The sequence below is a fragment of the Pleurodeles waltl genome, chromosome 4_1 (assembly GCF_031143425.1).
Source record: "Pleurodeles waltl isolate 20211129_DDA chromosome 4_1, aPleWal1.hap1.20221129, whole genome shotgun sequence".
Taxonomy (NCBI): Eukaryota; Metazoa; Chordata; class Amphibia; order Caudata; family Salamandridae; genus Pleurodeles; species Pleurodeles waltl.
In genome coordinates, this window is record NC_090442.1 from 314,197,820 (window position 1) to 314,224,829 (window position 27,010).

General features: G+C 44.6%; 1 protein-coding gene across 4 annotated transcripts in view; it reads right to left on the reverse strand.

Moving 5' to 3' along the window:
* RMND1 (required for meiotic nuclear division 1 homolog) overlaps positions 1–27,010 on the reverse strand; it is a 221,251-nt gene that overhangs the window by 57,147 nt on the left and 137,094 nt on the right. For all 4 annotated transcript variants that reach the window (XM_069228413.1, XM_069228415.1, XM_069228417.1 and 1 more), the window contains one exon: positions 6,933–7,053. In XM_069228413.1, coding sequence (XP_069084514.1) covers positions 6,933–7,053 — 121 coding nt within the window. The remainder of the gene's footprint in view (positions 1–6,932; positions 7,054–27,010) is intronic.

Here is a 27,010-nt window from a genome sequence, read left to right on the forward strand (position 1 = left end):
CTTCTGGGCAGCAAAGCTATTCACCCTGCAGGATGTAGTTGTGAACGGGGGAAGCTCAAGGCACCCCATCTATATGGAAGAACATAAGAGTCACCCTGGTACTTACCACCTTATAGACCTTCTAGACAGTGAGGCAAAACATTTTGCAAGCCTTCTGCTTCAGGACCTAAAAAATGGGCAAGTGATAACGAGGCAGTTCCATAGAACCAGCCGTCCCGGATCTGGGACTCGATCAAACCTCATGGCGCTAGCCATGTGTATGAAAAAATCCTTTGCAACTAAAACCGTATTATATACATGTTTTGTCAATTTTAAAGCCACATTTGACAGTGTGCCAAACTAGAAGTTGGGGGACATCCCGATGAATCTACTCAGAGCTATACAAATGTTCTACACTGATGTGTGCCTACAGGTAAAACTAGACATCGTAAATGAGCTATCAGGGAGAGTACACACCAGATCAAGCTTGAAGCAGGGTTGCATCTTAGAGCTGCTCCATTTTAATTTGTGCATTGCAGACCTCCTGAGAAAGCTGGACCAAATAGACGCACACCCGTCAATATCAGGATGGGTCTACAAAGACTGCTAAATGAACTGTATTCATTCACCACTGTGAATAGGATGATTATAAACCTGAAGAAAACCAAGGTGCTTGAAATTGGCAAAAAAAAAAAATCAATAAACTGGTCAATAGGTAACCCCTAGCCAACAAAAGCAACTACAAATATCTCTGGGTTACTGTTGAAACCAGAGGCACATGTAATCAGTAAAAGCTCCAGGTGAAAGCCAAGGGCTATTTTCTGAATTTTGCATTTGGTCTCCTCTCCAAGAAATTGTGAGGCCCAACTTTTTGCCCTCAGTTAAGAATTCTTAATGCCAAGTTGGTACCCACCATAACCTAAGACAGTGAAATAATGAGAGGGGAGGAGTCCAACCTCCTAGACAGGCAAATAGCTAACATGTACCAATACACCTTCAGTTTACCCAAATACACCTCCCAACCGCATTCGCACATGGGGTTTGGCCTCACCAAAGTTTGGCCTGGTCTCACCAAACACAGCTTGGCCAGATGAGGAGTATTCCTAGTGCACTGCCATCGATTTAAAACTGCCTCATATGGAACCCTCAGAAAACTGATGTGGCCCAAGGTAAACTCCCTCTTCAGCGTGTCACCACATAGAGACTACATGATCGCCTCCCTCCTCACACTAGCGTCAGAACTGTTTGCTTTCTGAAGTACAGGGAGTGAATTAAAAAAGAATATAAATAGCCAAATTCGCACGATCTTTTTCCTGTACAATAAGAGGGACCTACCTGAACGTGCAAACTCCTGACAAAATAATCCACAATTGCCTTCTTTTTGGACCCCATCCAGTGCTTAATTTGTGCTTGTTGTTTCCGGTGCTGAGCACCAGCATCTATTTTTAAGGGCCGGGGCTTATTCTTCTGCCTAAAGCATTTGCTGCGAGCAAAAGACACATATGGGAAAGACGGAGGAAGGGAAAAACGAATAAGCGCCACAAAGGGAGAAAGCAGAAAGCTGCTAAAGTGAGCTGAAGGGGCAGAGAGTGGTTTTATATGGATTGAAGAGGCCCCAGATGGCTTCAAGATTATGCAGCCTCAGTATTCCTGTTCCCACATTTAAATGCAGCAGCCGCGTGTTTAAGAGGAAGGCTTTGGGAGTCAGCACGTTTTTATTTACAAATTAAGCACTGACCCCAGCCATATCGGTCTGTCTGTTATTCACAGTTCATAAAGAGCATGTTCCTGTGATACCATTTTGGGGGCTCTGCCTACATTGGATGGGCTACCCTCTAGGCTTAAAACATCAGAAAACCCGGTATGCCGACTGTGTGGAAAGGCAGATGAAACGCCGATACAAATACTATGCATTTGCCTGATTCTTTTACCTGCGCGTGAACATCTCCCCAGGGAGCCCCTAAACGTGCTATGGGTCTGCACTTGTAGGCATGCAGTCATCCAGTGTAGGCATCCAGCTAACATCACGCTAAATGTAGGGTTCTCACATTCTTGGCATCATTCGCAAATCCGATTGAGGGGCCTGTTATTGGTAGAACCAGCCGCCACTTGCTGAGTCACAGATCAGACCTGGCTATTTTGGCAGCTGAAGCTAACTGTAACGTTGGGTAAAGATTATGCTGACAGGAGATCTCCTGGTGGCAGCTCCACCACCTGCACATGCAGTTATCACACAGGAGTGATGTATGAAGCACTTAACCACCCCATTCCATGAGGTCCTAGGCTGCTACCACTGCGTTGGTTAGCAGAATGCCTTTGTTTGTACTTTATCGATTGTATTCTGCACAGCATGGAGAGTACTTTTTAATGTTAAGAGGAAGGAATTTTTGCTGTGTGTGTGATGCAGTCAGCATGGGCTGGGTTCTTAACGTTTTTAACTTCTTCTATGTCTTACATTGTTGTTCGCACCATATTTTTCAAATCACAACTATTCCACCCTGCTTGTTTACATCATTCACTCTTTAAAAAGGTGTAATCTTCTACATGTTTTGCACTCACGGTCTTCACTGTTTGCATTTGACTCCCTATCTCTGCGTAGTATGACGTTTCCATCGTGCTGGCTTGCACCACATACTTTTATCGCTATACAGCACGTTAAAGCACTTCTCTTTCTGAGGCCCATTAAGATAATATGACACCTCTAGCAGCATAATTGCACTTTCCTTTGGTAATCGTATTGCAGTGCACGCATCTTTTACCTCGAATCAGGCACTGCACAAGAAATACTACTGCAGCATGTGACAATATGAGAGGCCTTCAAACTGTTTTGCTCTGAGCCCCCTCAAAGGAAATGTTTTGAAGTCAGACCCCCCCTACAAAACTTTATGGCAAGACTTGGGGGAGCTGGAGTGGCAAACCTGAGCCTAGTGGGTTGGGAGTAAGAGATAATTTAACCGGGGTACCTTTCTGTAGCGCAAATTCCGCACTAAATGTGAGCAAATACGACACAAAAACAAAATCGACCAAAAACTCTACCCACATAATTAGAGTGCTGTGAGCCGCTCAATCTTGTGGGCCACACTGCAATTGTACATGCTGCACTAATAACAGTAGCCGTCCTGAGTAGCAGGCTGCTCTCAGCCTCTGCCTTTCATCACTCCAGGCCTGACACTGAATATTTGTTCCTATCAGAATGAAATGACCGCCATGTGCTGTCCTAAGCTGTAATGCTAGCGAGGCCCTGTGCCTCTTTTTGATAAAAGGACTCTAGTCTAGATTCCGATGCAACGGGCCCCTCAAGCCCCTGGGATCCAGTGCCACGTCACCTACTTCACTAATGATATCTACTGCCTTGGAAAACAGTCAGTCTTCTCTGCTATTTGTTAAAACCATGGGCCCAAGCTTGTCTCATGGGGTATGTCATCTCTCTGAGGGCCGAAAATATTCACTTTCCTTGGACATTCGTATGAGGCCAAAAACACCGACACAGCAAAGGTGCACTGGTCCCTAATGCAAACAAGGAACGATAGTAGAACATCCATAGATGAGATTTAGTTGGCCCCTCATACCACTAGGCCTCAGTGCCACTGCTCCTGTAGCACCGATGATATCGACAGCCCTACGAAACAGGCTTTGTCCTCTGCCCACTACACAGAGCTATTACTCCCAGGCCTGAGGCTCAGAGTAGGCTGGCTGCCTGCCCTTTTGTGTAATGAAAAATTAGAACAAAGCCCCACATCTCGCCCCCAATCCCTTTCCCTGGTGCTCGTATCCTGTCCCCTGTTCAACAAGGGTGAACTGGGCCCTAATAACAGTATGGTAAATAGGCCCCCACTCCACTTTTTGCTACTAAGACAGTCATAATTGGTGTGCAGTGGCCCTCACACCCTTAGTCTCAATGCCACAGCACCTGTTATATGAACGGTAGTGCTGGCCCTTTCTTGGGAAAAAAAAACAGCATCCATATGTTGCCACCTTCCTCAGGTCACCTCTCTAAGAAAGAGCTATGTCTTCCCATTTGTAGATGGAAAGAATAGCCTCCGGATAGCACCCCACCTTTGGACCATGTCGTTGATGTTGTCACGAGGAGGCACAGGGAGATTAAGTGATTTGCCCAGAATCACAGGATGCTGAGCCGACGCCGAGACTGAAACCTGGACCCCCAGCTCTAAACCCGGCAGCTCAGGCCATTGGCCACACCCTCTCCCTTGTAATGGTTAATATGGACCTTGCTGTCTCTCTGCGTGAAAGTGAAAGAGGGTGACATGGGATTTTGTGTTGTCAAGCTGAGGGCGGACAGAGAGAAAAAGAAGAAACAGGCCTTCTCACCAAGGTGTCTGCTACATGAAAGAAATGTAAATGCGTGTAATTGGTTAGTCACCAAGTGGAAGGGCTGCTTGGGACCCAGCATAAGCCTTAATTGATGGAGCCACTTGAAGTTTCACGATTACATGTGACATAAGGGTATTGAGTTCTGGAAAGTGTCCTTTTAATGGATACTTATAAAGTAATGCTCGCGCCAGGTACAATCTGCTTACCTATTATTAAATATATGCTTTGAAAGCACTTGTTTCATACTAAACACTAATTATGCAATTCTGCAGCTTTTTTTGTACAATTATGGATATGACACATTCACCACATAATCTACTATCTGATGCATAAGCTCCAGATTTTAGAAAAAAAAATTGTTGGTAGCTCAAATGGATCAAAAGTTACTAAAATGGGGTGACGTGTTCCCACACAGTAGAATACCCTTAACTGGTCACCTTTCATTTGCTTATTTCTGTATTTGGTTGTTAAAATGGTACTAATGATGGAAAATCTTTGCCCAAATAGTATTACCATTGTGTACAAAGTACAGAATAATGAATTAACTACTAAAAAATATGCTGCATAATTTGCCTTTTCTTCCTGCATAATTTCAACACTGCTGCATAATTTCACGCTTCTCTGCCGCATAACTCCAGAATCTCTGACTAAACCATTCTGCAGCAGTCTAGCTTTGACTGCGTGCAATACAGTTTTAAAATGCTAATTTACATTTTCACACTGCTTAATGTTACAGGCTGGGACCTCGTACCACTATATATAAATGCAAGCACTTTTATCCCACTGCACCCACCAGAATTCAACTCTTTGCCCTCACACACAGACATCTGAAGCGATTGCATAAACCAATTGAGGGTTCATAAGTATTAACTTGCAATTATTTGTCATTTGCCATGTGCGTTATTTTATCTGTAGTTAGCTGCAGGTACAAAACAGAAAAAAATAGTTAACGGAATATTTTGTTCTTTGTAATCATGTTTTTGACTCTGCTCATGGACCTCGGCTGCTGTTTGTAAATGAAGACAGCCTGGAAACGTGGTAAATAAACAAATTCGAGCTTCCAAGAAATTTTCATTTACAAATTCTTACTGAGGCATTTGCGCCCCCCTAGGAACACGGCCCCCAACGGGGGAGCCCCCCACGCTTTGAAGACCTCTGCCATATTACATCCTGGCACTCTTACACTGCTGAGTCTATACTGAAGTCTGCGTATGTGGTACCTAGTAGGACATTCGTTTGCTCAAACTTGGAGTGAATACAGCAGTTTCCCCTGACTTTTTGAGCCCAAGTTCTGAACATTTACAGACGTGCTCATGTACAGTAAAATCTGTACCCTATGCGGCCTTCGTTGTTTTATACGGTCTGATTCATGTCATGTAATGGTTTTAATTAATTATGCATGTTAAAAAAATAATCTGAAAGTTGACTGAAACCCGATTCCCACACACTGTCATTAGTGTGCAGTAAAGTTTTGTCATTGAAATGTCTGTGCGGGGTTTTTGTCCATTTCTGTGGAGGGTGTGCTGCCTCTAAATGACTGTATGCTACCACATAATGTTTATCTAGAGTACTGATACTCAAAGTACGGCCCGGGGGCCACATGCGCCACTACATATATTTGCATGCAGCCACCTGGTCAGTAGTAGCACTGGCCTCATTTTTATCCGACTAGCACTAACTTTTTAAAAACATGTTAACTAAACAGGTGTTTATTTACAGGTTAATTGCAGTTAAAAAAAAGAATACAACTAGGTGGTCCTACACCACTTAACGTTAGGAACACTATCATTTTTCAAAGACATCTTGCAGCAAAAGGATAAAAATATGAGAAGTCTCTTCAGAATTCAAAAAGGGTATTTTATTTTCATGCAGAACAGTTTCATCTTAGTAAATCAGATTATGTCAGTACATTGAAAATTGAGAAGTTTTGTTTTTTTAAACAATGCATTTTTGTAAACATCAATATAAAAAGATTAATTCTTCCCCAACCCTGGCAACAATGCCAATAGGGACCTAAGAGGCAAGTCAATTGATATGTGGCCATTTAGGTGGCCTGGTTTCGTGTTATACATGAACAACAATATTGTTTATCAAATCAAACACAGGAGAAAGTTTCGTACACCATTCATCCGGAAATTCTGTATTTCTAGTAGTTTCATATGTGAGAATGGAGGGAGAGTGGAATGAAAAATTGCATAGGATCACACAGTTTGATAAAGTGGGGAAGCTGGGATTAATGCCTGTTTTTCTGGTTTCATTTTGTGCAATTCAGCCACTAGATGCTTAAGCAACTCCCCTAAACTCACATTACCTCCAACACACCCACAAGCCCCACAAGCCCCAACTGCCACCCTGCTCGCTTCAATGCAGCCCTCGCTCACATCACAGAACAAAATTTGGGCCCCTGGGAAAATCTTTGGAAGCACCCATGATCTAGAGAGAAGTACTAATACTGAGATGAATCACCCATTAAGCAAGCAAAAATAGAAAAATGTAAACATTTTTAAGAGAAAAACATCGCTTTTGTGCGCTTTATGGGAACCATATTGCTTTCAGTTTAACTTTATCTGAAAAACAATTTAAAATAATACATTTGATCTCAAATAATGCAAAAGCCTCACCTTTACTCGGCGACTGATGCTAAGAAATTGACAAGTTTTGTCATAAAGTTGCTCCAAGTTCTCTCGATCCCAGTAAAAATCAGGGGTGATCAGCAAGTCAGAGCTTAGATTTATACGGTGCCTAAGGAAATAATGTGTTTTACATATTTTGATTTACTTGAACAGGTGGAAAACGTTTTTAAGACACAAAAAATAATGTCTGTGACGTTCTGAAAATCAAAATAGTGTGTCTTCCACTTGTACTGCACTCTCGCCCCCCTCGAGTCCGTTCCTCTATACCTATCTTAATCTAACAACAGAAACTAAAATACATTCTTTGTTTTCTCAGTCTGGCTTGACAGCACAGCTGTCTACAACACATACTGTTACCAATTGTTTAAATATATCACACAGTGGACTTTGACTTCATCCAGTGTGTATTACTATGTCACCTCACACTATTGGCTGCTTGGTGTACCATTCTGTTTTCCAGAAAGAACTTTCACTGGGATACATGATGAACTATCTTACATATGAAAACTCAACTAAATCATCACACCACTTCTCACATTCAATTCTGTGTCTCCTAAATGTATACTATTTAACAAAATCCTTTTCATCTCCTTTTTCTCCACCTTTGTCAAAGCCACTACGGAAAAGCTTTAATGTGATAAACAGCATTTGTGCCGCAACCTGCGAGAATCAAGCAGAAATCCGGAGACTTGAGGGAGGCCATGCATCAGATGGGTGGCTGCAGTGCTTAATTTGTAAATAAAAACATGCTGGTGCCCAAAGTCCTCCTCTTAAACACACGGCTGCTGCAATTAAATGTGGGAACATGGAATACTGAGGCGGCTTAATCCTGAAGCCATCTCGGGCCTCTTCAATCCATATAAAGCCACTCCCTGCCCCTTCAGCTCACTCTTGCAGCTTTCTACTTTCTCGCTTTGTGGCGCTTTTTCGTTTTTTCCTACCTCCGTCTTTCTCATATGTGACTTTTGCTTGCAGCAAATGTTTGAGTCAGAAGAATAAGCTCCGGCCCTCAAAAATAGATGCCAGTGTTCAGCACCGGAAACAACAAGCACAAATTAAGCACTGGGTGGCTGTAGGTGTAGCTTCCCTTACTTACAAGTAACGAGGCAGGCAGCAAGGACTTACAAGCTTCCTTTATTAGTAAGCTCCAGATGTACAGGAATCGGGTCCGCCCGGCTCCTCCGCCACAGCAACAGTCTTTACAGAATGCTAGACAGTGGAACCTATCTATGTCACCATCTACACCCTGTACATTCCATGTCATCTTGTAGGAATAAAAACCATAATACATCCCCCCCAACAATACAAAAAATACATCTTTCAATATAACCCCGCAAAACCCCTTCTTCCAACTACAAAAAATTAGAGAAGAGAGAAAAAAACAGGAAAGTAAGAAACAGAAAGAAGAGAGACAAAATGTTTTCTAAAAAAACAACATCCAAGACAAACATTTTAGTTGCAAGAGAATTGCTTAAATAACTTTAACCTACAACATAATCTTCCAACCATCCACGTAATTCCCTTTCTCTTCTCACAGTCTGCCTCAACAGTTTGCAGTTCTTGCGCATCACCTTTAGATCCTTCATTAACATCACTAGTGCACTTGTCTGAAACCACACTGGACGTACACGGGGCGTCAGAGATCCCACCTAGTGGTGATGTAGACTGTTCATTTGCAAACTCAACCATATCTTCCAACCAACGTGATTCCTTGCTTCCCTTCACCACTTTTGAGTCTGACAGCATTCTGTAAAGTCTCTACCACTTGTTCTGGTGCAAAAAATGGCTTTCACCCTATGATACCTTCTGAGGTTTTCTCACCCTTAAACATTCTCTAACTTTCACATGAACTGGGTTGACACTATGGGCAGTATCACAGTAAGACTTACTCTTAGCAATCTCTTTTCCAGTTTTTTCTTCACAAGGTCCAGTGACCATCCTTCAACTGCACTGTCACGCAACCACGCCGGAGTGAACTTACATCTAGGGCTCCTTCCTTTCACAAATAGGGACAAATCAGTAAAATCTTTCTAAGTCACTCTATAGATCTACACAGCCTTCTGTACTGCATTCCACCAATCACTTTGTTTACCAACTGTACTCTGAATAACACCCTTGATCACTCAGTTAAATTGTTCCATGGTCCATTACCACGGGGATTATAAAGGAATGTCATCTTGTGCTTCAGCCCTACCTTCTCAAAATATGTCCTTGCTGCATTAGGAACGAATTGCACACTATTATCACTCAGCACCACAACCAGAATCCCTTCTGACCAAAAGGTCCTATCCAAAAATTCTGAAACTGTGGTGGTATCAGCTCTTTACACTATATCCACGACAGGCCATTTAGAGAAAAGATCCATCAATACAATCACATACTCCTGCAACTCCTCAACAGGAACTAATAAATCCACAGCCACACATTCCCAAGGTTATAACGGAATAAGACATTCACCCATGGGTGGGCTTAATGTATGCAAGGATTTGTCAGTGGAGGAGCAACTTCCACAGGTTCTAACAAATGTTTCCATCGCCTTATCTACTCCTGGCCACCAAAATAAATCTTTGACAACTGATCTGGCCCTCACAATTTGGGGCAGGTTCTCTTTTAGGACTGAGGGGCTATGCATTCACCTAAAATATGAAATAGATCGATTTGCTAAATGGATCCAAATATCTGAGTCAAGCGCATGGGGAGAAATATGTGCTTACAGTAAAGGCAGTTATCTGGTGTACGGTGTTAAAGCTGGCCCTATCTTCATGCCCTTAACAACAATGCCACAAACCTGGATTGATATGCAAATGTTAAAATGTGTGTAATGTGTGCCAGCCATTTAGTTCCTCCTATTTCACGCTTTACCCAAAGCTCCATTCCACAAGAGAGTTAGCTGTTTCATCATGCTGTTTTTCTGTGCATTGTATTACTCTTGCATAGTGCATGCTTTGACTTGAGACAGGTGTTTATGAGGGGCTTTGATTGAGAGTGCTGGTGCTGAGGCTGAAGGTAAAGCAAAGTGCCTGGCAGTGGGTTGGGCTCTACATAGCACACAAAACAATGGTCATGTATTCCATTTTCAACTGAAATTCAGTGTTAGTGTGTCTGAAGGGGTGAGTAGAGGTCAACATACAGGGAGTGCAGAATTATTAGGCAAGTTGTATTTTTGAGGATTAATTTTATTATTGAACAACAACCATGTTCTCAATGAACCCAAAAAACTCATTAATATCAAAGCTGAATATTTTTGGAAGTAGTTTTTAGTTTGTTTTTAGTTTTAGCTATGTTAGGGGGATATCTGTGTGTGCAGGTGACTATTACTGTGCATAATTATTAGGCAACTTAACAAAAAAAAATATATACCCATTTCAATTATTTATTATTACCAGTGAAACCAATATAACATCTCAACATTCACAAATATACATTTCTGACATTCAAAAACAAAACAAAAACAAATCAGTGACCAATATAGCCACCTTTCTTTGCAAGGACACTCAAAAGCCTGCCATCCATGGATTCTGTCAGTGTTTTGATCTGTTCACCATCAACATTGCGTGCAGCAGCAACCACAGCCTCCCAGACACTGTTCAGAGAGGTGTACGGTTTTCCCTCCTTGTAAATCTCACATTTGATGATGGACCACAGGTTCTCAATGGGGTTCAGATCAGGTGAACAAGGAGGCCATGTCATTAGATTTCCTTCTTTTATACCCTTTCTTGCCAGCCACGCTGTGGAGTACTTGGACGCGTGTGATGGAGCATTGTCCTGCATGAAAACCATGTTTTTCTTGAAGGATGCAGACTTCTTCCTGTACCACTGCTTGAAGAAGGTGTCTTCCAGGAACTGGCAGTAGGACTGGGAGTTGAGCTTGACTACATCCTCAACCCGAAAAGGCCCCACAAGCTCATCTTTGATGATACCAGCCCAAACCAGTACTCCACCTCCACCTTGCTGGCGTCTGAGTCGGACTGGAGCTCTCTGCCCTTTACCAATCCAGCCACGGGCCCATCCATCTGGCCCATCAAGACTCACTCTCATTTCATCAGTCCATAAAACCTTAGAAAAATCAGTCTTGAGATATTTCTTGGCCCAGTCTTGACGTTTCAGCTTGTGTGTCTTGTTCAGTGGTGGTCGTCTTTCAGCCTTTCTTACCTTGGCCATGTCTCTGAGTATTGCACACCTTGTGCTTTTGGGCACTCCAGTGATGTTGCAGCTCTGAAATATGGCCAAACTGGTGGCAAGTGGCATCGTGGCAGCTGCACGCTTGACTTTTCTCAGTTCATGGGCAGTTATTTTGCGCCTTGGTTTTTCCACACGCTTCTTGCGACCCTGTTGACTATTTTGAATGAAACGCTTGATTGTTCGATGATCACGCTTCAGAAGCTTTGCAATTTTAAGAGTGCTGCATCCCTCTGCAAGATATCTCACTATTTTTGACTTTTCTGAGCCTGTCAAGTCCTTCTTTTGACCCATTTTGCCAAAGGAAAGGAAGTTGCCTAATAATTATGCACACCTGATATAGGGTGTTGATGTCATTAGACCACACCCCTTCTCATTACAGAGATGCACATCACCTAATATGCTTAATTGGTAGTAGGCTTTCGAGCCTATACAGCTTGGAGTAAGACAACATGCATAAAGAGGATGATGTGGGCAAAATACTCATTTGCCTAATAATTCTGCACTCCCTGTATTTAGAAGGCAAAAGCAAAATGAAATAAAGTGTTTAAATGTGAATGAGTGAAGTGTATGTTTGGGTTGGTAAAATGAGGGAGATGCGAGGGAATCCATTCAGGGAAGAGGGAAAAGAGGGTGCTGAAGAGGAAAAAGAGGAGTTTGAAAATGTGCAGATGGGTGAGATGTGAAGAGAAAAAGGGCATACATATCTTACATAAAGCACACATAACTGAAGGCCATACTCCTTCCACAGGCCTCAATAATATTTAATTCACAGTCTCACAATTTCAGAATTGAAACATTTCCAATGTTAATTATTTATAACTAATCATTGTTGTTACTCATTTATCAGAAAACAGCTAACAACTACTGACAAAGTCGAAGGACTGACAAATTTTAGGTGTATGTCAATTGTGTTATGTTTTTGAATGCAACAACATCGCAAAGAGAAACCCAAATAAAGGCCAGATGGCATACGATGGGAATCACAGAAATTGATTTTATACATGTTCCCTTTTAGAGAGCCCCCACATTTTCATCCCACTTAAAGATCTGTCTGCACATATTTCTGTACGATCGATTGCAGCTAGTACCTTCCTGATACTTGTTAGAGCATTTTCTTCCAAAGTTGATGCTGCATGCAGTGCAAGACACTGGACAAGCACACACTTTAAATGTCCTGAAGTTGTGGCAATATACAATTTGCACATTAAAGTAACTGTTGAACGTATTAATGTAGTAAGATATGGGGCAGTACTCGGCCATTAGCAAAAACAACTTCACCTCATCCTTGTTTGTAGGTGCTGGGGCTCCAGTGATAGCACTGATCAATGAAGGTTTAGGTTGGACCCTCCCATTCACCAATCATGTGCCCCAAATAAGTTACACTCCTCTCTACACACTTTGTTACGCCATGGCTCTCGCCGCGGCGCTCACCGAGGCCGCGGGCTCAGGGTGCCGCGGCGCAGCGCCTCAATAGCTCCGCGGCCGACACCCGGGTCACGGAGAGCGCCGCGACCGGCGCTCGGTCCACAGGGGACACCGCAGCTGATGCCTGGGTCGCGGGGGATACCGCGGCTCAGGCAGGAGCCGGTTTACGGGTTGCGGCACTCGCCGCCTACCTTATTTTAAGCTCTGCCATAAAGGCAGACGCTACTTGGCAACGTACAGCGCTTTATGCGCTTAACCATTTATTTACTGCATGTTCACTTACCGATATCCTGGGAACAAACCCGAACCATTACACAAGGAGCACTTTATACTTCCCCTTTTTTCTTCCCAGCATGCTGACCTCTTCCTCTCTGCCCAGCATTCATTGTCAGACGCATGTTTCTGATTCACTATTGTTTTCTTTTCCCCAATTCAAGATTGTGGCATTTCTACTTCCTGTTTTTTACTTCCTGTCTAGGGGTATATAAGGGGATTTCAACTGCCTGTTCATTGCGTTGCAACACTCCTTGGTGATAGTCACGCTCCTATTTGATATCCTTCTGCGAATCCTGTCTGTTCCTGATTTGCCTTGTTTTCCTGCCTTCCTGAACTGCGGTCCTAATACCCTGGTGTCCTCCTTTTCGTTTCAGGGAGTTCCCGTGGAGGTTTTTTACCCTACTGGGGTTTTTCCTCTGGGACTCCTTCTGGGGGGCACGGACTGTAGTGGTTCGCTCATACCAAACAGCACCGTGGCTACCGGAAGGGGTCGCCCCTACCTCGGCCAGAGCAGAACCCGTCGGAACAAGGACCGTTCCCCTACACCTCTCCGCTGCGAGGGTAAGACCATTGAGAACCGCGACAGATTGCAACGCCCACAATTCCAGTTGCAGTCCGGAACTATGGATAACCCAGTGGCAAGCACAGAACCTGCTAACCAGGACCTACTGGCGACGATACAACAACAGGCTCAAGAACTCCAGCAACTACGTACTGAGAATACTGTTTATCGGCAAGCCTTTGCCTCCCGGACCACAGATGTCCCTGCAGTAGCCGCCTCTACACCTCGATTTTCCGGGGATCCCACCACATTAAAAGAATTCCTGGATGCCTTAACGGTGTACTTTGCCTTTCGTCCCTCGCAATTTGTACAAGATAAGACCAAGGTGGGGTATTTGATTAGCGCCTTATCAGGACCAGCCTTGGCCTGGGCCACACCTCTAGTAACCAGAAACGATCCCTGTCTATCTAATTATTCCACCTTTATCACTACTTTTAAACAGATGTTCGAACGCCCTGGACTCGAGGCGTCAGCAGAAGAGGCTCTTTGCGAAGTCCAACAAGGGAGTCAAGATGTATTACAATACATCACCCATTTCAGACAATTAGCTGCAGAAACAACCTGGGTGGAACGTACCTTGGTGACACTCTTCCGTAGAGGTCTAAGAGAGGACATCAAAGATGAACTAGTACATTCTGCCAGGATAGAAAACCTCAAAGGGTTGATGGACCAGGCACTAACGATAGAGTATCGGTTGAGTGAACGAAGAATGGAGAAAAAGAAGAGTCGGTTGCCTTCTCACTCAGTACCATCTCGTCCCTTCACCCATCGTTCCGAGGAAGTCCACCCTGAATCCAAAGGGAATACCGAGGAAGAGCCCATGCAGATTGACACAGCTCGCGGACCGTTATCCGCCAGTGAAAGGGAACATCGACGAAGGAAGGGGCTTTGCCTATATTGTGGTGCAGCTGGTCACTTAATTCGCGCCTGTCCCATTCGTCCAACCAAGCCCTTGGGAAACGCCAACTCCCGTCCCCGGTAAGAAGGGCGAGGACGGGATATCGTGATATACCTTCTATTTGCTCTTCCAGGGAGGGAGGAACTGCTCTTTTTCTCTTACCAGTTACCCTCCATTTAACTGATGGACGTGAAGCAAGAACTTTGGCTTTATTGGACTGCGGAGCCAGTGGCCTTTATTTAGATGAAACCTGGGCCAAAGAACGACAGATAGCGCAAATACCCAAAGAAATACCAGAACAGGTACATACCGTTGATGGATCGCTCTTGGCCTCTGGGCCTGTACAATACACCACCCCTACCGTCTGTTTACAGTTCGGTAAACATCAGGAGATTCTCTCGTTTGACTTAATCTCGTCACCACACCATGTCATGATCCTGGGAATTCCATGGCTTACCCGGCACAATCCTTACATCAACTGGGAAACAAAAACCATTTCGTTATCCTCCCATTTTTGTCAACACCACTGCTATCCGGCCGGGGATTATTGGTCCCCAAAAAATCTCTCAACAACACCTTCTCAGGTGGGAGGATCCATTAATGTCCTACAGGGAGTTCCCAGACAGTATCAGGACTATATCGATGTATTCCAGAAGCCAGAAAGACCTGAATTGCCACCCCACAGAGAATACAACAGTGCCATTTCTTTAGAGCCAGACACTGTAGTTCCTTTTGGGCGGATGTACTCCCTCACCGAACCAGAGAAACAAATTTTGAAGGAGTACCTAGATGAGAATCTACAAAGTGGGTTAATAACTCCCTCCTCTTCACCCGCCGGGGCTCCTCTTTTCTTTGTACCAAAGAAAACCAAAGATCTGCGTCTCTGTATCGATTTCAGAGGGTTAAACAGGATCACTATCAAAGACCGGTATCCGTTACCCCTCATCAAAGACATCTTAGAAGCAGTCAGAGGAGCCAAGAGATTCACTAAGCTGAATCTCCGAGGAGCCTATCATCTACTAAGAATCAGAGAAGGTGATGAATGGAAGACCGCCTTTAGAACACCTTTTGGTCACTTCGAATATAGAGTAATGCCCTTCAGACTCACTAATGCCCCGTCCATCTTTCAAAGATTCATGGATTCTATCTTTTCTGATCTTTTGCAACAAACAGTGGTAGTGTATCTTGACGATATTCTAATTTATTCGGTCCATCCAGAGGAACATTCCAAGCACGTCCGCCAAGTCTTAGAGAGACTCCGACAACATCATTTGTTCTGTAAGCCTGAAAAATGTGAATTTGATCAGATAGAAGTAAAATATTTAGGATACTGTATAGACCAAACCGGAGTTGCCATGGACTCAGACAAAGTACAGGCAATATTGGATTGGCCATCTCCTTCTTCCATTAAGGAGACTCAATGTTTTCTGGGACTAGCCAACTTCTACCGACAGTTCATAGCAGACTTTGCCCAGAGAACCAGCTTCATTACCCAAACCCTCAAAAAAGAACACCTAAAGAAAGGTTTTTGTTGGACACCAGGCGCTGAGTCAGCTTTTCAGGACTTAAAGAAAGCCTTTATTCAAGCCCCTATTCTTCGACACCCAGACACCAGCAAACAATTCATTGTTGTCACAGACGCCTCAGAAAGAGCCATTGGGGCTGCCTTGTTACAAAAACAAGACGATGATGACCTAGAACACCCTGTATTTTATCTGTCACACATACTATCTGATTCCGAGCGAAACTATTCCGTGCTAGAACGTGAATTACTCGCCTTAAAGGTCGCGTGCACCGAATGGAGACACTTTTTGATGGGATCCAAGGAGCCCTTCGAAGCCCGGACCGATCACAGAAATCTACAGTGTTTAAGAAATTTCCAGTGCCAAAACAGCCGGCAGGCTCGATGGGCCTTCTTCTTCAGCCAATATGATTTCTATATCACCTACATCCCTGGTTCTCAGAACATTCTGGCGGATGCCCTGTCCCGACGTTATCCTGGGTGCTGTGATTCTGCGGTTCAAAACTTATTTGACAACAATAAAATCATAGGGGTAACACAGACCTTTTTAGATCAAGTCAAGTCTGAATATGCCCGTCTACACGAAACAGAACTAAAAAGGTTACGTCCACAGTTGCACATAGATCGTGACTACTATTATCATGATAAGGCCCTGTTTTTACCCACTAAAACAGTGCAAATCGAAGCTTTACGCATGTGCTATGATTCCCCCATTGCAGGTCATCGAGGAATGAAAGCGACTCAAGATCTTTTGCTTCGCTCTTTCTGGTGGCCGACTCTCAAGGCTGACGCTGAGGCATATGTGTTATCCTGTCCTACATGTGCTCAAGCCAAGACACCCCGAACCAGACCTGTGGGGTTACTCCGCCCATTACCTGTTCCCCCAGGCCCATGGCATACCATATCCACCGATTTTATGTGCACTTTACCTTCCTCAATGGGAAACCACATCATAATGGTAACTGTGGACTCCTTCACCAAGATGGCCCACTTCACAGCCTTGAGAAAGTTACCTACGGCAAAGGAATTAAGTCAGGTCTTTACTCAAGAAATATTCAGGCTACATGGGCTACCCCAAGTTATTATATCGGACAGGGGTCCTCAATATATCTCCCGTTTCTGGAATCAATTCTGCAGTTGCCGTGTCCCCCTCCTCTGTTGGTTGATAACGTGCCTGAGTACGAAGTTCAAGAGATCTGTGACTCTCGGTTTTTCCATGGGCACCTCCAGTATCTTATTCATTGGAAGGGCTACCCTATGAGTGAATGTTCCAGGGAGGATGCCTCCTTAGTTCATGCTCCTCTTTTGATCCGCCGCTTTTTTCTGCTTTTCCCTCACAAACCCGGGGCCTCGGGGAGGGGGCATACTGTTACGCCGCGGCTCTCGCCGCGGCGCTCACCGAGGCCGCGGGATCAGGGTGCCGCGGCGCGGCGCCTCAATATCTCCGCGGCCGACACCCGGGTCACGGAGAGCGCCGCGACCGGCGCTCGGTCCACAGGGGACACCGCGGCTGATGCCTGGGTCGCGGGGGATACCGCGGCTCAGGCAGGAGCCGTGGAGGCTCCTAGGAGCCGGTTTACGGGTTGCGGCACTCGCCGCCTACCTTATTTTAAGCTCTGCCATAAAGGCAGACGCTACTTGGCAACGTACAGCGCTTTATGCGCTTAACCATTTATTTACTGCATGTTCACTTACCGATATCCTGGGAACAAACCCGAACCATTACACAAGGAGCACTTTATACTTCCCCTTTTTTCTTCCCAGCATGCTGACCTCTTCCTCTCTGCCCAGCATTCATTGTCAGACGCATGTTTCTGATTCACTATTGTTTTCTTTTCCCCAATTCAAGATGGTGGCATTTCTACTTCCTGTTTTTTACTTCCTGTCTAGGGGTATATAAGGGGATTTCAACTGCCTGTTCATTGCGTTGCAACACTCCTTGGTGATAGTCACGCTCCTATTTGATATCCTTCTGCGAATCCTGTCTGTTCCTGATTTGCCTTGTTTTCCTGCCTTCCTGAACTGCGGTCCTAATACCCTGGTGTCCTCCTTTTCGTTTCAGGGAGTTCCCGTGGAGGTTTTTTACCCTACTGGGGTTTTTCCTCTGGGACTCCTTCTGGAGGGCACGGACTGTAGTGGTTCGCTCATACCAAACAGCACCGTGGCTACCGGAAGGGGTCGCCCCTACCTCGGCCAGAGCAGAACCCGTCGGAACAAGGACCGTTCCCCTACACCTCTCCGCTGCGAGGGTAAGACCATTGAGAACCGCGACACACTTACACTTACACTTGTTCAGCTCTACTGTCAGCCCTTTACTCTCCAGAATTCCTAACACCTTCTGCAATCTCTCATCGTGCTTATGTTAAAGGTCAAGAATACAGGTCAAATTCAACAAGCTACAGACGGACAAATTAGACAAAAGCCTAGATTTAGAAAATTGATCTAGAAGGGAAAACATTCCAGTCAATTTCAACTCAGAGGAAGCTGAGAGCGATGACCTACTTCCAATTTTTGTCTGTTGCTCTACTGAAGGGGGCACAACACTAAATACAAAATCAGAAAAGTGCACAGAATTAGGGAACACCAAAAAGAAGCAGAACCTCCAGAACACATCCTGGTAAAGCTTCAGTCTTTCCCAATAAGGATCACATCACAAGATCTTTTAGGAGCTACATAGTTTTTGAATTTCAAGGCCACAAAGTTGACTTTCGGATGGGGCCCATGCTAGTCCCCACGTGACAAAATCTTAGTCTGCCCTTAAGAGTAAAGTTTGGCAGCGATATGTGCTAGGTTTGTGCAAGTCCCTGGTAGGCCTGGCAGCCTCAAATGGTCTTACCAGGCCTGATGGCAGCTGGCAATTGCTGAAAGACAGGTTTGTGGCTCCGTCTCCTGAAGCTGAGGATCTGATCTTTCCCCGATGAGAACTGGGGCATCCTCAGTCTTAGGACGTTCTGCATCACTGTTGATACATCCTTTTCACTGAAATTTGCCTCACAAATGTTCCAAGATCTAACCCTTCCCCTTTATGAAGATTCCCTGGTCAACAGTGCCAACTTTATCAGACCCACCATCTCGCTTTACAATGAGTTGAAGCCCCAGGCCCTATTGAGCCCTTTAAAGTGCACAGAGAATGCGCTGCTCACCTTACTCCAGATTGTGTGTTCCCACCAGAGCCTTTGAGAAAAAGAAATCCACAGCTCCAGAATATCCTCATGGGTGATGGTGAGCTTCACAAATACACGTAACATAACATCTTTTTTCTCACGGTTGCAGTCTTCGCCTCCACTAGCCTTTCACTGTCCTGGGTTTCCGAAATGAAACTCACAGGCCTCCAGATTATGCCCCGTGCACAGGCACACATACATACCAGCAGCCACACGCAAGTATCCAACTCTGAGCAGAGCTACACGCAGTTACCATGTAGATGAAGCATGAGCTAAGTAGACAGCAGTGGAACTTTACATGAGGGGGCTGGTAGGCATCACTGCAGTGACACAAGTATGAAGGGCTATTTACACCACTGATTCTTACTAAACACAAAGCAGGTATGTTGCCACCACTATGATTCCATCACTCAACTCCTAGTAAGGGCAGTAGCCCTCCATCGCTAAGAGGCTAGTACCTGGTGCACCCCTGCTGTTCTAACAAAAACACATTATTATGACACAAGACAAGGTCATGACACACATGCATGATCCACATTCGCCCATGACCAAAAATTAGAACCAGGATCAAGGTACCCATGCAACTGGGGCACTCAGGGAAGAGGTTTGCATCAGTCACAATGCAGGGGATTTTTCCTTCCCATGAGACTTCAAGCTCCTATTCTGTTTGAATAAGAACAGTGAAATGGATGCTGAATTGCCAGAAGGCAGAATAGGAGACTTTTAAATATTTCTAAATGAGTACTATAGTCGTAACAGGTTCTGAGTTTATATGAAACTTCTGAATACGAAAAGTGTAATAAAAAAGTTACTAGACTACTGGGTTAATGGTAATAAGCTAAGCATAAAAGTTTTTTCATGATGAACCTAGCAAGTTCCTGAACTGGTAGGGCTTGGAGGCCAAAATGCATTCCAGTCCATATTCTCTCGCACATTGGTCACAAGCGGAGGGTCACTGGGAAGATCTAGTGTTGTTAAGAGTCAGCACCCATCGCTCTCTGCAGTGATGGAACAGCAGCAACCTGTTGTGTGGTGGGGTCCTTTGCAAACAGAGTTCTGCAGGTGACCACCACCACAAACGCATCCAAGGCAGGGTGGGGGACACATCTCGACAACAGGACAGTACATGGTCTGTGACCACTTCATCAACAGGTTCTCCACATCAACCATCTGGACTTTTTAGCCATACACTGTAATGCTATCTTTATTTAACCACTGACTCCAGCTTGACCACTGACTCCATTGTTTGCTTGGCTTAGCTTCAAATGCCGTCACATTGGTGGCGCATGGATTTTTCCACGCACAGCGTGTTAACGTGTTCTCACTTTTCTCACTAGGGAAGAAAACACAACATGGGGTATGCAACGTTGATAAGAGTGTACAAGGATGAGAATGTTAGGGGAGAGATGGTACAGCTCGGGCTTGGAAATACACCTTGGGATCTGGCCAGTCTCTTGCGTACTTTTTCAACGCTGACCCAGTACAGCCAGCGCTTGAATTTTACAACTTACTCAAAGGGAGGGGGTTTATAGAACATTCCTCTCAAGTTTGTTTAATGTATATAAGGTGGGGAAGCTTGACACTGGCACAGAAGTAACTCGTTTCTGAGAGTGGACACACTGCTCAGAATATTCCAGTTCGGAAGTTTTTCCTGTCTCAGCTGTCACGGGTTCCACAGTTTGATGTTGGCAGACAAGGATGATGTTTGATTCGATCCCCATGGTGATGCATTGTCTATTCTTAATATCTAGCTTTATTGTGTGCATGCATAAATATACATAGTCACTGCATACATATTCATTGTTGATACATTGCATTTTCTCTGAATATTATTATCCAATTGCTGTGATTATTTTAGTAGCTGCAAGGGTGTTACTGCATTCAAACTAAGTGCTTGTGTTATTATTTTTGCATATTTGTATTTGAGATCTGGGAAGTGCTTTAATACATTCATTACTCAGTGCTGCATTCTTTAGTTTTGTTCCCTCTCTGTCTGAAGCAAAGCTGAACATACATCTAACCCTGAAAGTTTTTCTCCAAAACATGTGGTACTGGTGCAGATCCATAACATGGCTGTTATGTTTTACCTAGAAAAGCAAGGGAGAAAACTCGCCTCAATTATTAGCACTAGCACAGTAAATATAGGAATATGGCATTTGGCAATTCACCACCAAATAAATCTGTCTAGGTGGAGCACCTTACGTATCAAAATCCTATACCCTTGCACCAAAGGAACCACTGAAGGGCACACAAGTCCTTTCAACCAGGTTTAAATAATCCTCAACATCAGCCCTGGCAAGGGGGTCCCCATGCTCAAAATCTGTAAGGCAGTGACATAAGCATCCCTTCACTAAGCATTAATGCTTGGATTCAGAGGTGAGAAGAGATGGCCATTTTGTAGTTCTGTCCTCCAGGATTTTTTTCTTCTGACCATTCCTTTAGACCCTCTGCTAGATTGGGTAGCATGTTGGAATCAATTCAGAAGGTAAGGGACCTATAGATAGACTTATCTATCAGAAGCTGACCACTTACTATGAAATGCAGGTTGCGCCAATGAGCCACCTCTATGGGGATGTGAAAGTAAGGGCTCTCCAGGTCTAGTGTGGCCATGAAGTCGCCTTGCAGAAACAAGGGGGTTACATCCTGTAGGGGTGACCATGCGGAAATGTACAGAGAGCATGTACATTCAAAAAGGCCCATGAATGAGGATTGGTCTGAGAGAGCAATCCTTTCTGGGGCTCTAGAAGTAGAGGAAGTAAACATATTTTCCCCAGTTTTGAGTGGCTACCAGCTGGATGACCCTTTAAGAAGGACAACCAGAACCTGTTCTTGCAGTAGGACAAGGTGCTCTGGACTGGTGTGTGTGCATGGGGTGGAGTGCTTGGTGGGGTTAAGATGAGCTCGAGCAGTAGCCATGCTATATGATGGATAAGTGATCTCCCAATGAAGAGGACATCCCTGAAGCCTCCACCCGACAGGTGTACTGTGATCAGGGGCATACAAGGCAAGCCAATGTTTCGAGGTAGATGCTACCTTGGAGGGTGTGCCTCTGCTTCGACCCTTTGAGTGGTTAGCCCTGAAGGTGCCCCATACATAAACCACCCTGTTGGTGATAAGCCTGCTTCTGGCATTGATATGGCTGCACTGGTTTGGGAGAAGTAGCCTTGGACCCACCCCTTGTCAGCTGCCTCCGAGAACAGCCACTGGCTGAGAGACGTGAAGGGCATCCATGGCCTTAGCAGTGTGTTCACAGCATTTGATCAACCTGCGTACCAAACCGTTTTTCTCCATTTAAGGACAGGTTGATGAGACAGGGGATCAGATGGTGCAGCCTTAAAGGTTTTCTCAATCCTAAGATTTTACAAGCTCCCTTACAATCTCTGGGGCCGATTTGACCTTACCTTTCAGAATAGGGAGAAACTGGAGGGATGGCACTGTGGTGTGCAGTAGTGCTGTCTTGTGGAGGAGCCTCAACAGGGAAGTGGTCAAGCTGAGGGTCCCTGGGAGACTCCATGACGGTTCAAGAACCATCTGTAGGGTGTTGCCAGACTGACAAACTGAAGTCCTCTGTCGAGGAGAAAGGGTTTGGGCTACCTGTATCTTAACAGGGCTCCGTTGACCCCTGAGCGGAAGTTGCAGGAGGTGAGAGTAGAAGTGACGGAGGAGGAGATGGAGGGTTAAGAGACTTGTCCTTAGGCCTCTCAGGAGGTGCCCTTTTTAGAGGAGTGTTCAGTTCTGGAACATCCTCGAGGGGAGTCTTTGCTTCTTAGGTAAAGTCTTTCATGTGGTAGAGATCCTGCCTGTGCAGGGGAGAATAATACTGTAGTTAGATGCTACCTTTCATTCAGCTCCTATTGGAGCTTCTCCACAATGGCTTCTCTGAGTCGGCAGTCAATAGTCTCGGAGCCATTGCTTGGTTCAACGCCAATGCTGTTTTGGGCTTTCACAGAGGCATCGGCCTCAAACGTTCAGCACCAATGTGTGGGCTGTAGGGCTGAGGCTACTGGCTGGATCCCTTCTCCGCTCAGACTCCATGACTATGTGCTGGCCAGAGCTCTAGGGCAGTGGCACACCTTGAGGTGGTTGTGGCTTATGAACCGGGCTTGACGGGTGCAGAGCTCAGCTTCGACATGCAGCTATGTGTCTTGGAAGTCTGTTTAGAAATGTGGATACTGCCGTACTCAGGAATCTTGGTGTGGCCTTAGTGCGAGGTCCAGAGGTTGAGTAAAAAAGACAGGGCATCTTTGAGCACCATTTCCTCCTCCTCAGGCTCTGAGGAATCAGATCCGATGATATCTGGGCTGTGTTGATGGGCTAGTACATCGGGTGACACCAAATCCTCCTCTTCGGTGTCCAGCAGGTCTGCTTTGATGAAGATGTCTGTAGGTACTTTGAGTGGCACTGATGACATCTCTTCAAGGGTCTCTGTTCCAGTACGCTTTGCAAATCTTCATCTTCCGGCATCGGAAAAGAAAATCCACAACGGCCAAGTAGCCTAGTCCTAGATGACCATATCCAGAGCAGTGGAGAGAAGAAGAGTAGAAAAAGATGGAATGAGCACCACAGTAGAAAAACTGTTCTCAGGAAAGGAAAGGGACACATCCGAACCCAATGGCAGAGAAAAACAAATGTAACAATGGAGTTAGGGCCAATAGGCATTCTTTACCAGAGAAGGACACACTTACACCTCATGACTCATAAGACTTCTTTGAAGAAAAACAAGTTGCAACAATGCGATCCCAACACTAGATGGAAGTAGTATGCAGGCAGGAGTATGCTGAGCATGTGTGTCTACAGCCACGCATGCTTATAAAAACATGTAAATTGAGGGCAAATGCTCAGTCCTTGCAACGCATGGACATACCTCAGTGAGGTTATCGCAGCCAAAAAAAATGTTTTCATTGTTCGTAAACTCAACTGGTAAATATGAAGTGGTTAGGAGGGAGGCACAATCAAAAATATCAAAACCAAATTATCGTCCTATTGCGGAATGACAAATGGAGTTGGTGGAAATAGGTTAGTTAGTCCTTTCAAAAATCTAATGAAAATGTGTAACTTAAACACAGACAGCTAATCTGAAAGACAGAGTATTAGAAACGGGGTCTCTAGTTGGCAGAGGTATACACCACTGTCCAAGTAGGGACCATAATCCTAGTCAGGGTAAATCACACACAATCCAAATTATCCTGTGCCCACCCTCTGGTAGCTTGGCACTGAGCCGTCAGGCTTAACTTAGAAGGCAATGTGTAAAGTATTTATGCAGTGACTCATACAGTAACACAGTGAAATCTCCACAAAACTACACCACACAGGTTAAGAAAAAAAGGTAATATTTATCTGAATAAAATAAGGTCAAAACGACAAAAATCCATTAAGCACAAGTTGAAATATCACTTTTAAAAGGTTTAAAAGAGTTTCTATCCTTAGAAATCTATATTTGTTTCTTTGTAACACACAGCACCTGGGAAGCGTCACAAATTACTGCGCATGGGGACCCCAAAGGAGGAGATGCGTGAAAAAATAAGGTGTTGCGTCAGATTTTCAGGGGCGGCACAGACAATGGACTGCTTCTTTCAACGCAGCAAGGAGTTGCTTTGTTTTTCAGGCATGCAGTCTTGGTTTCTCACTGCAGTGCGGGGATATTTTGATGCCCAGTGACGTTGAATATCCTTAATGCACTGGTAAGAAGAGCAGATGCTGCGTCGATCCGGTAGGCAATGCGTCAAATTTTCTGTCGCAAGGCAGGTGCTGCCTCAAATTTCTCGTCGGTAAGTCAGTGCTGTGTCATTCCAGTCAGAGGTGTGGCGATTTTCCAGGCGTGATGTGTCGATTTCTGCAGATGTTGCATCAATTTTCCACGCACAAGAATTTTCTTGATGAGGTGAAGTCTTTGTTGGCCCCGAGACTTCAGAAACAGGAGGCAAGCTCAGTCCAAGCCATTGGAGGGCAGTTCATGAGGAAGGCATAGTCCTTCCAGCAAAGTCAAAGGGCAGCAGGACAACAAGCTGGGTAGCAGTCCTTCTCAGCAAAGCAGTCGAGATGAGTCTTTTGGGCAGCCAGGCAGTTCTCATGTCATATAGAAAAATATATGATATTTATCTGGTTAAAATAAGGTCAAAAATAATTAAGATCCTTTGTGCAAACAAGAGACAACTGTAGACACTATAGACATATGTTTTAAGTGTCCATAATGGACATTTGATGTTCACAGTCCGTATGGGGTTTAAGCACTGAACAGTTGCAGTGAGGGCCTCGGGGTGAGGTGGGTTGCTGGGGGAAGATGCCCTAGGCACTGCACCAAATAAAAATGACTTACACAGAAGTTTGTTGTGAGAAGCAGTCTTCTCAGAAGAGCATGCTCCCGATCCAGGTCGAAAGCTGCAAAAAAAGGGAACCAACCTCAAGACATTGCAGTGGGTGAATAAGCTACTGAAAAGGCTTCTGGGTCCAGTCTAACACCTGAAGGTGCTGAATCTGCAGGCAGAAGTATCAACAGCAAGCAACATTAACTCTGTAACTAAGTAGGAGGGTCTCAGAAGGGAACTGACAATGGGAAGTGTTGCAGGCCTAGTTCAAATCATCAAGTCTTGCAATAGGAGCTCAGGGAACAATACCTCTACTAAATTGTTTATGTTAAGTTTCAGTTTGTCCCTACCAAACATACTGTGATCATTCAGTACAAAACTGTGGTCAGTACAACTTAAACCTAAACACCTCAATTGCTTGGTTTGTGCTTCAGATGGATAAAGGCTGGCAGAGAAGTTTCCGTAAATGATGAGCTAAAAAAGAACTAAACAGAAATCCAGCCATTTTCTCCTCTGTGGATAAATCGCACAGACTGGAAAGAAAGGAGGGGTTGCTTGGTACTTGGACACTTGGAAGACCCCAAACTATGCTAGAGCAAGTCCACTGGTTCAGATTTATTGCTTCTGTCCACCCTTGCCTGCGTCGTTGCCACACTTTCTGATGTCCCATTAACGGGCATTGCAGGTAGAGGTACTCTGATCATCCAGGTCATTTGGTTTTCTTTCACAGTCAGTCACCCATGGTAGGCCTGACCAACAATAATGGTGGCTTTAAAGGTAACAATTGCCCAGTGGTTACAGACATGTGTTCAAGAAATATTACTCAGTACTGGGGCCCTTCACCTACTGGAGATTCATGTTCATTCAGTCTTGGTCAAGGCAGAGTCAGTTACTTTTCACAGGCACCATCACACTGAAGTGATCTGCAAAGTAGCCACCTCATCTTCTGCCCACTCCTTCTCATAGTACTCCCTGTGGCTCCAGAAAAGAGGCTGTTTGGCAAAAATATGCTGATGAATCTCTCTGGTTGAATCCTCTTAAGCCCAAACTACTGTTAACCACCCTTGATCAGTGTTATGCCAGGAACACTTTGCAAGAGAAGAATAAAGGTGTGCTTAAGACAAAGAAGTAAGTGTAAGGGACTAACTTCGGTACCTTCTGTCCTACTAATTGTGCTGCTCCTCCCCTTCATTTACTAGCAAATGTGGTCAACATCTGGCTTCTACAAAAGCAGTCAAAACAAAACAGAATTAACGAATAGAAACTGCACGACTGTTTCCATGCAGTAGCCATGCTGTCAGTTCTTTCCCTAATGGTAAGGGGTTACAATAAAGAAAAGAAAGAAGGAGTGAAGTCGCTCTGATGACTAACCAGTAGTTTTCATTATGGGAAAATGCATACTTTGTACAGTATTTTATATGACAGATGCTACACTAATCGTTAAAAATTAAAACAAAATATAGATTTGAAAGCAAAACAAAACAACGGCCAGTAGATGCAAATAATTAGATGCAAGGTTTGGGGCTAATATTTTCCTTTCCTGCTCTTTAGAGACAAAGGGACAGATGTATCAAAGGATTTTACCCTTTCTGTGCCTATGGGAAAACGCTTTTGTACATATGGCCCAAAATGTCAGCCACAAAACAGCATATAGCACTGCAAATCAAATACATTTCAGAAAAGGTCTGTGGAAATGATTTCTAAAACAAATTTGATCTAGTTAGCTAACGGC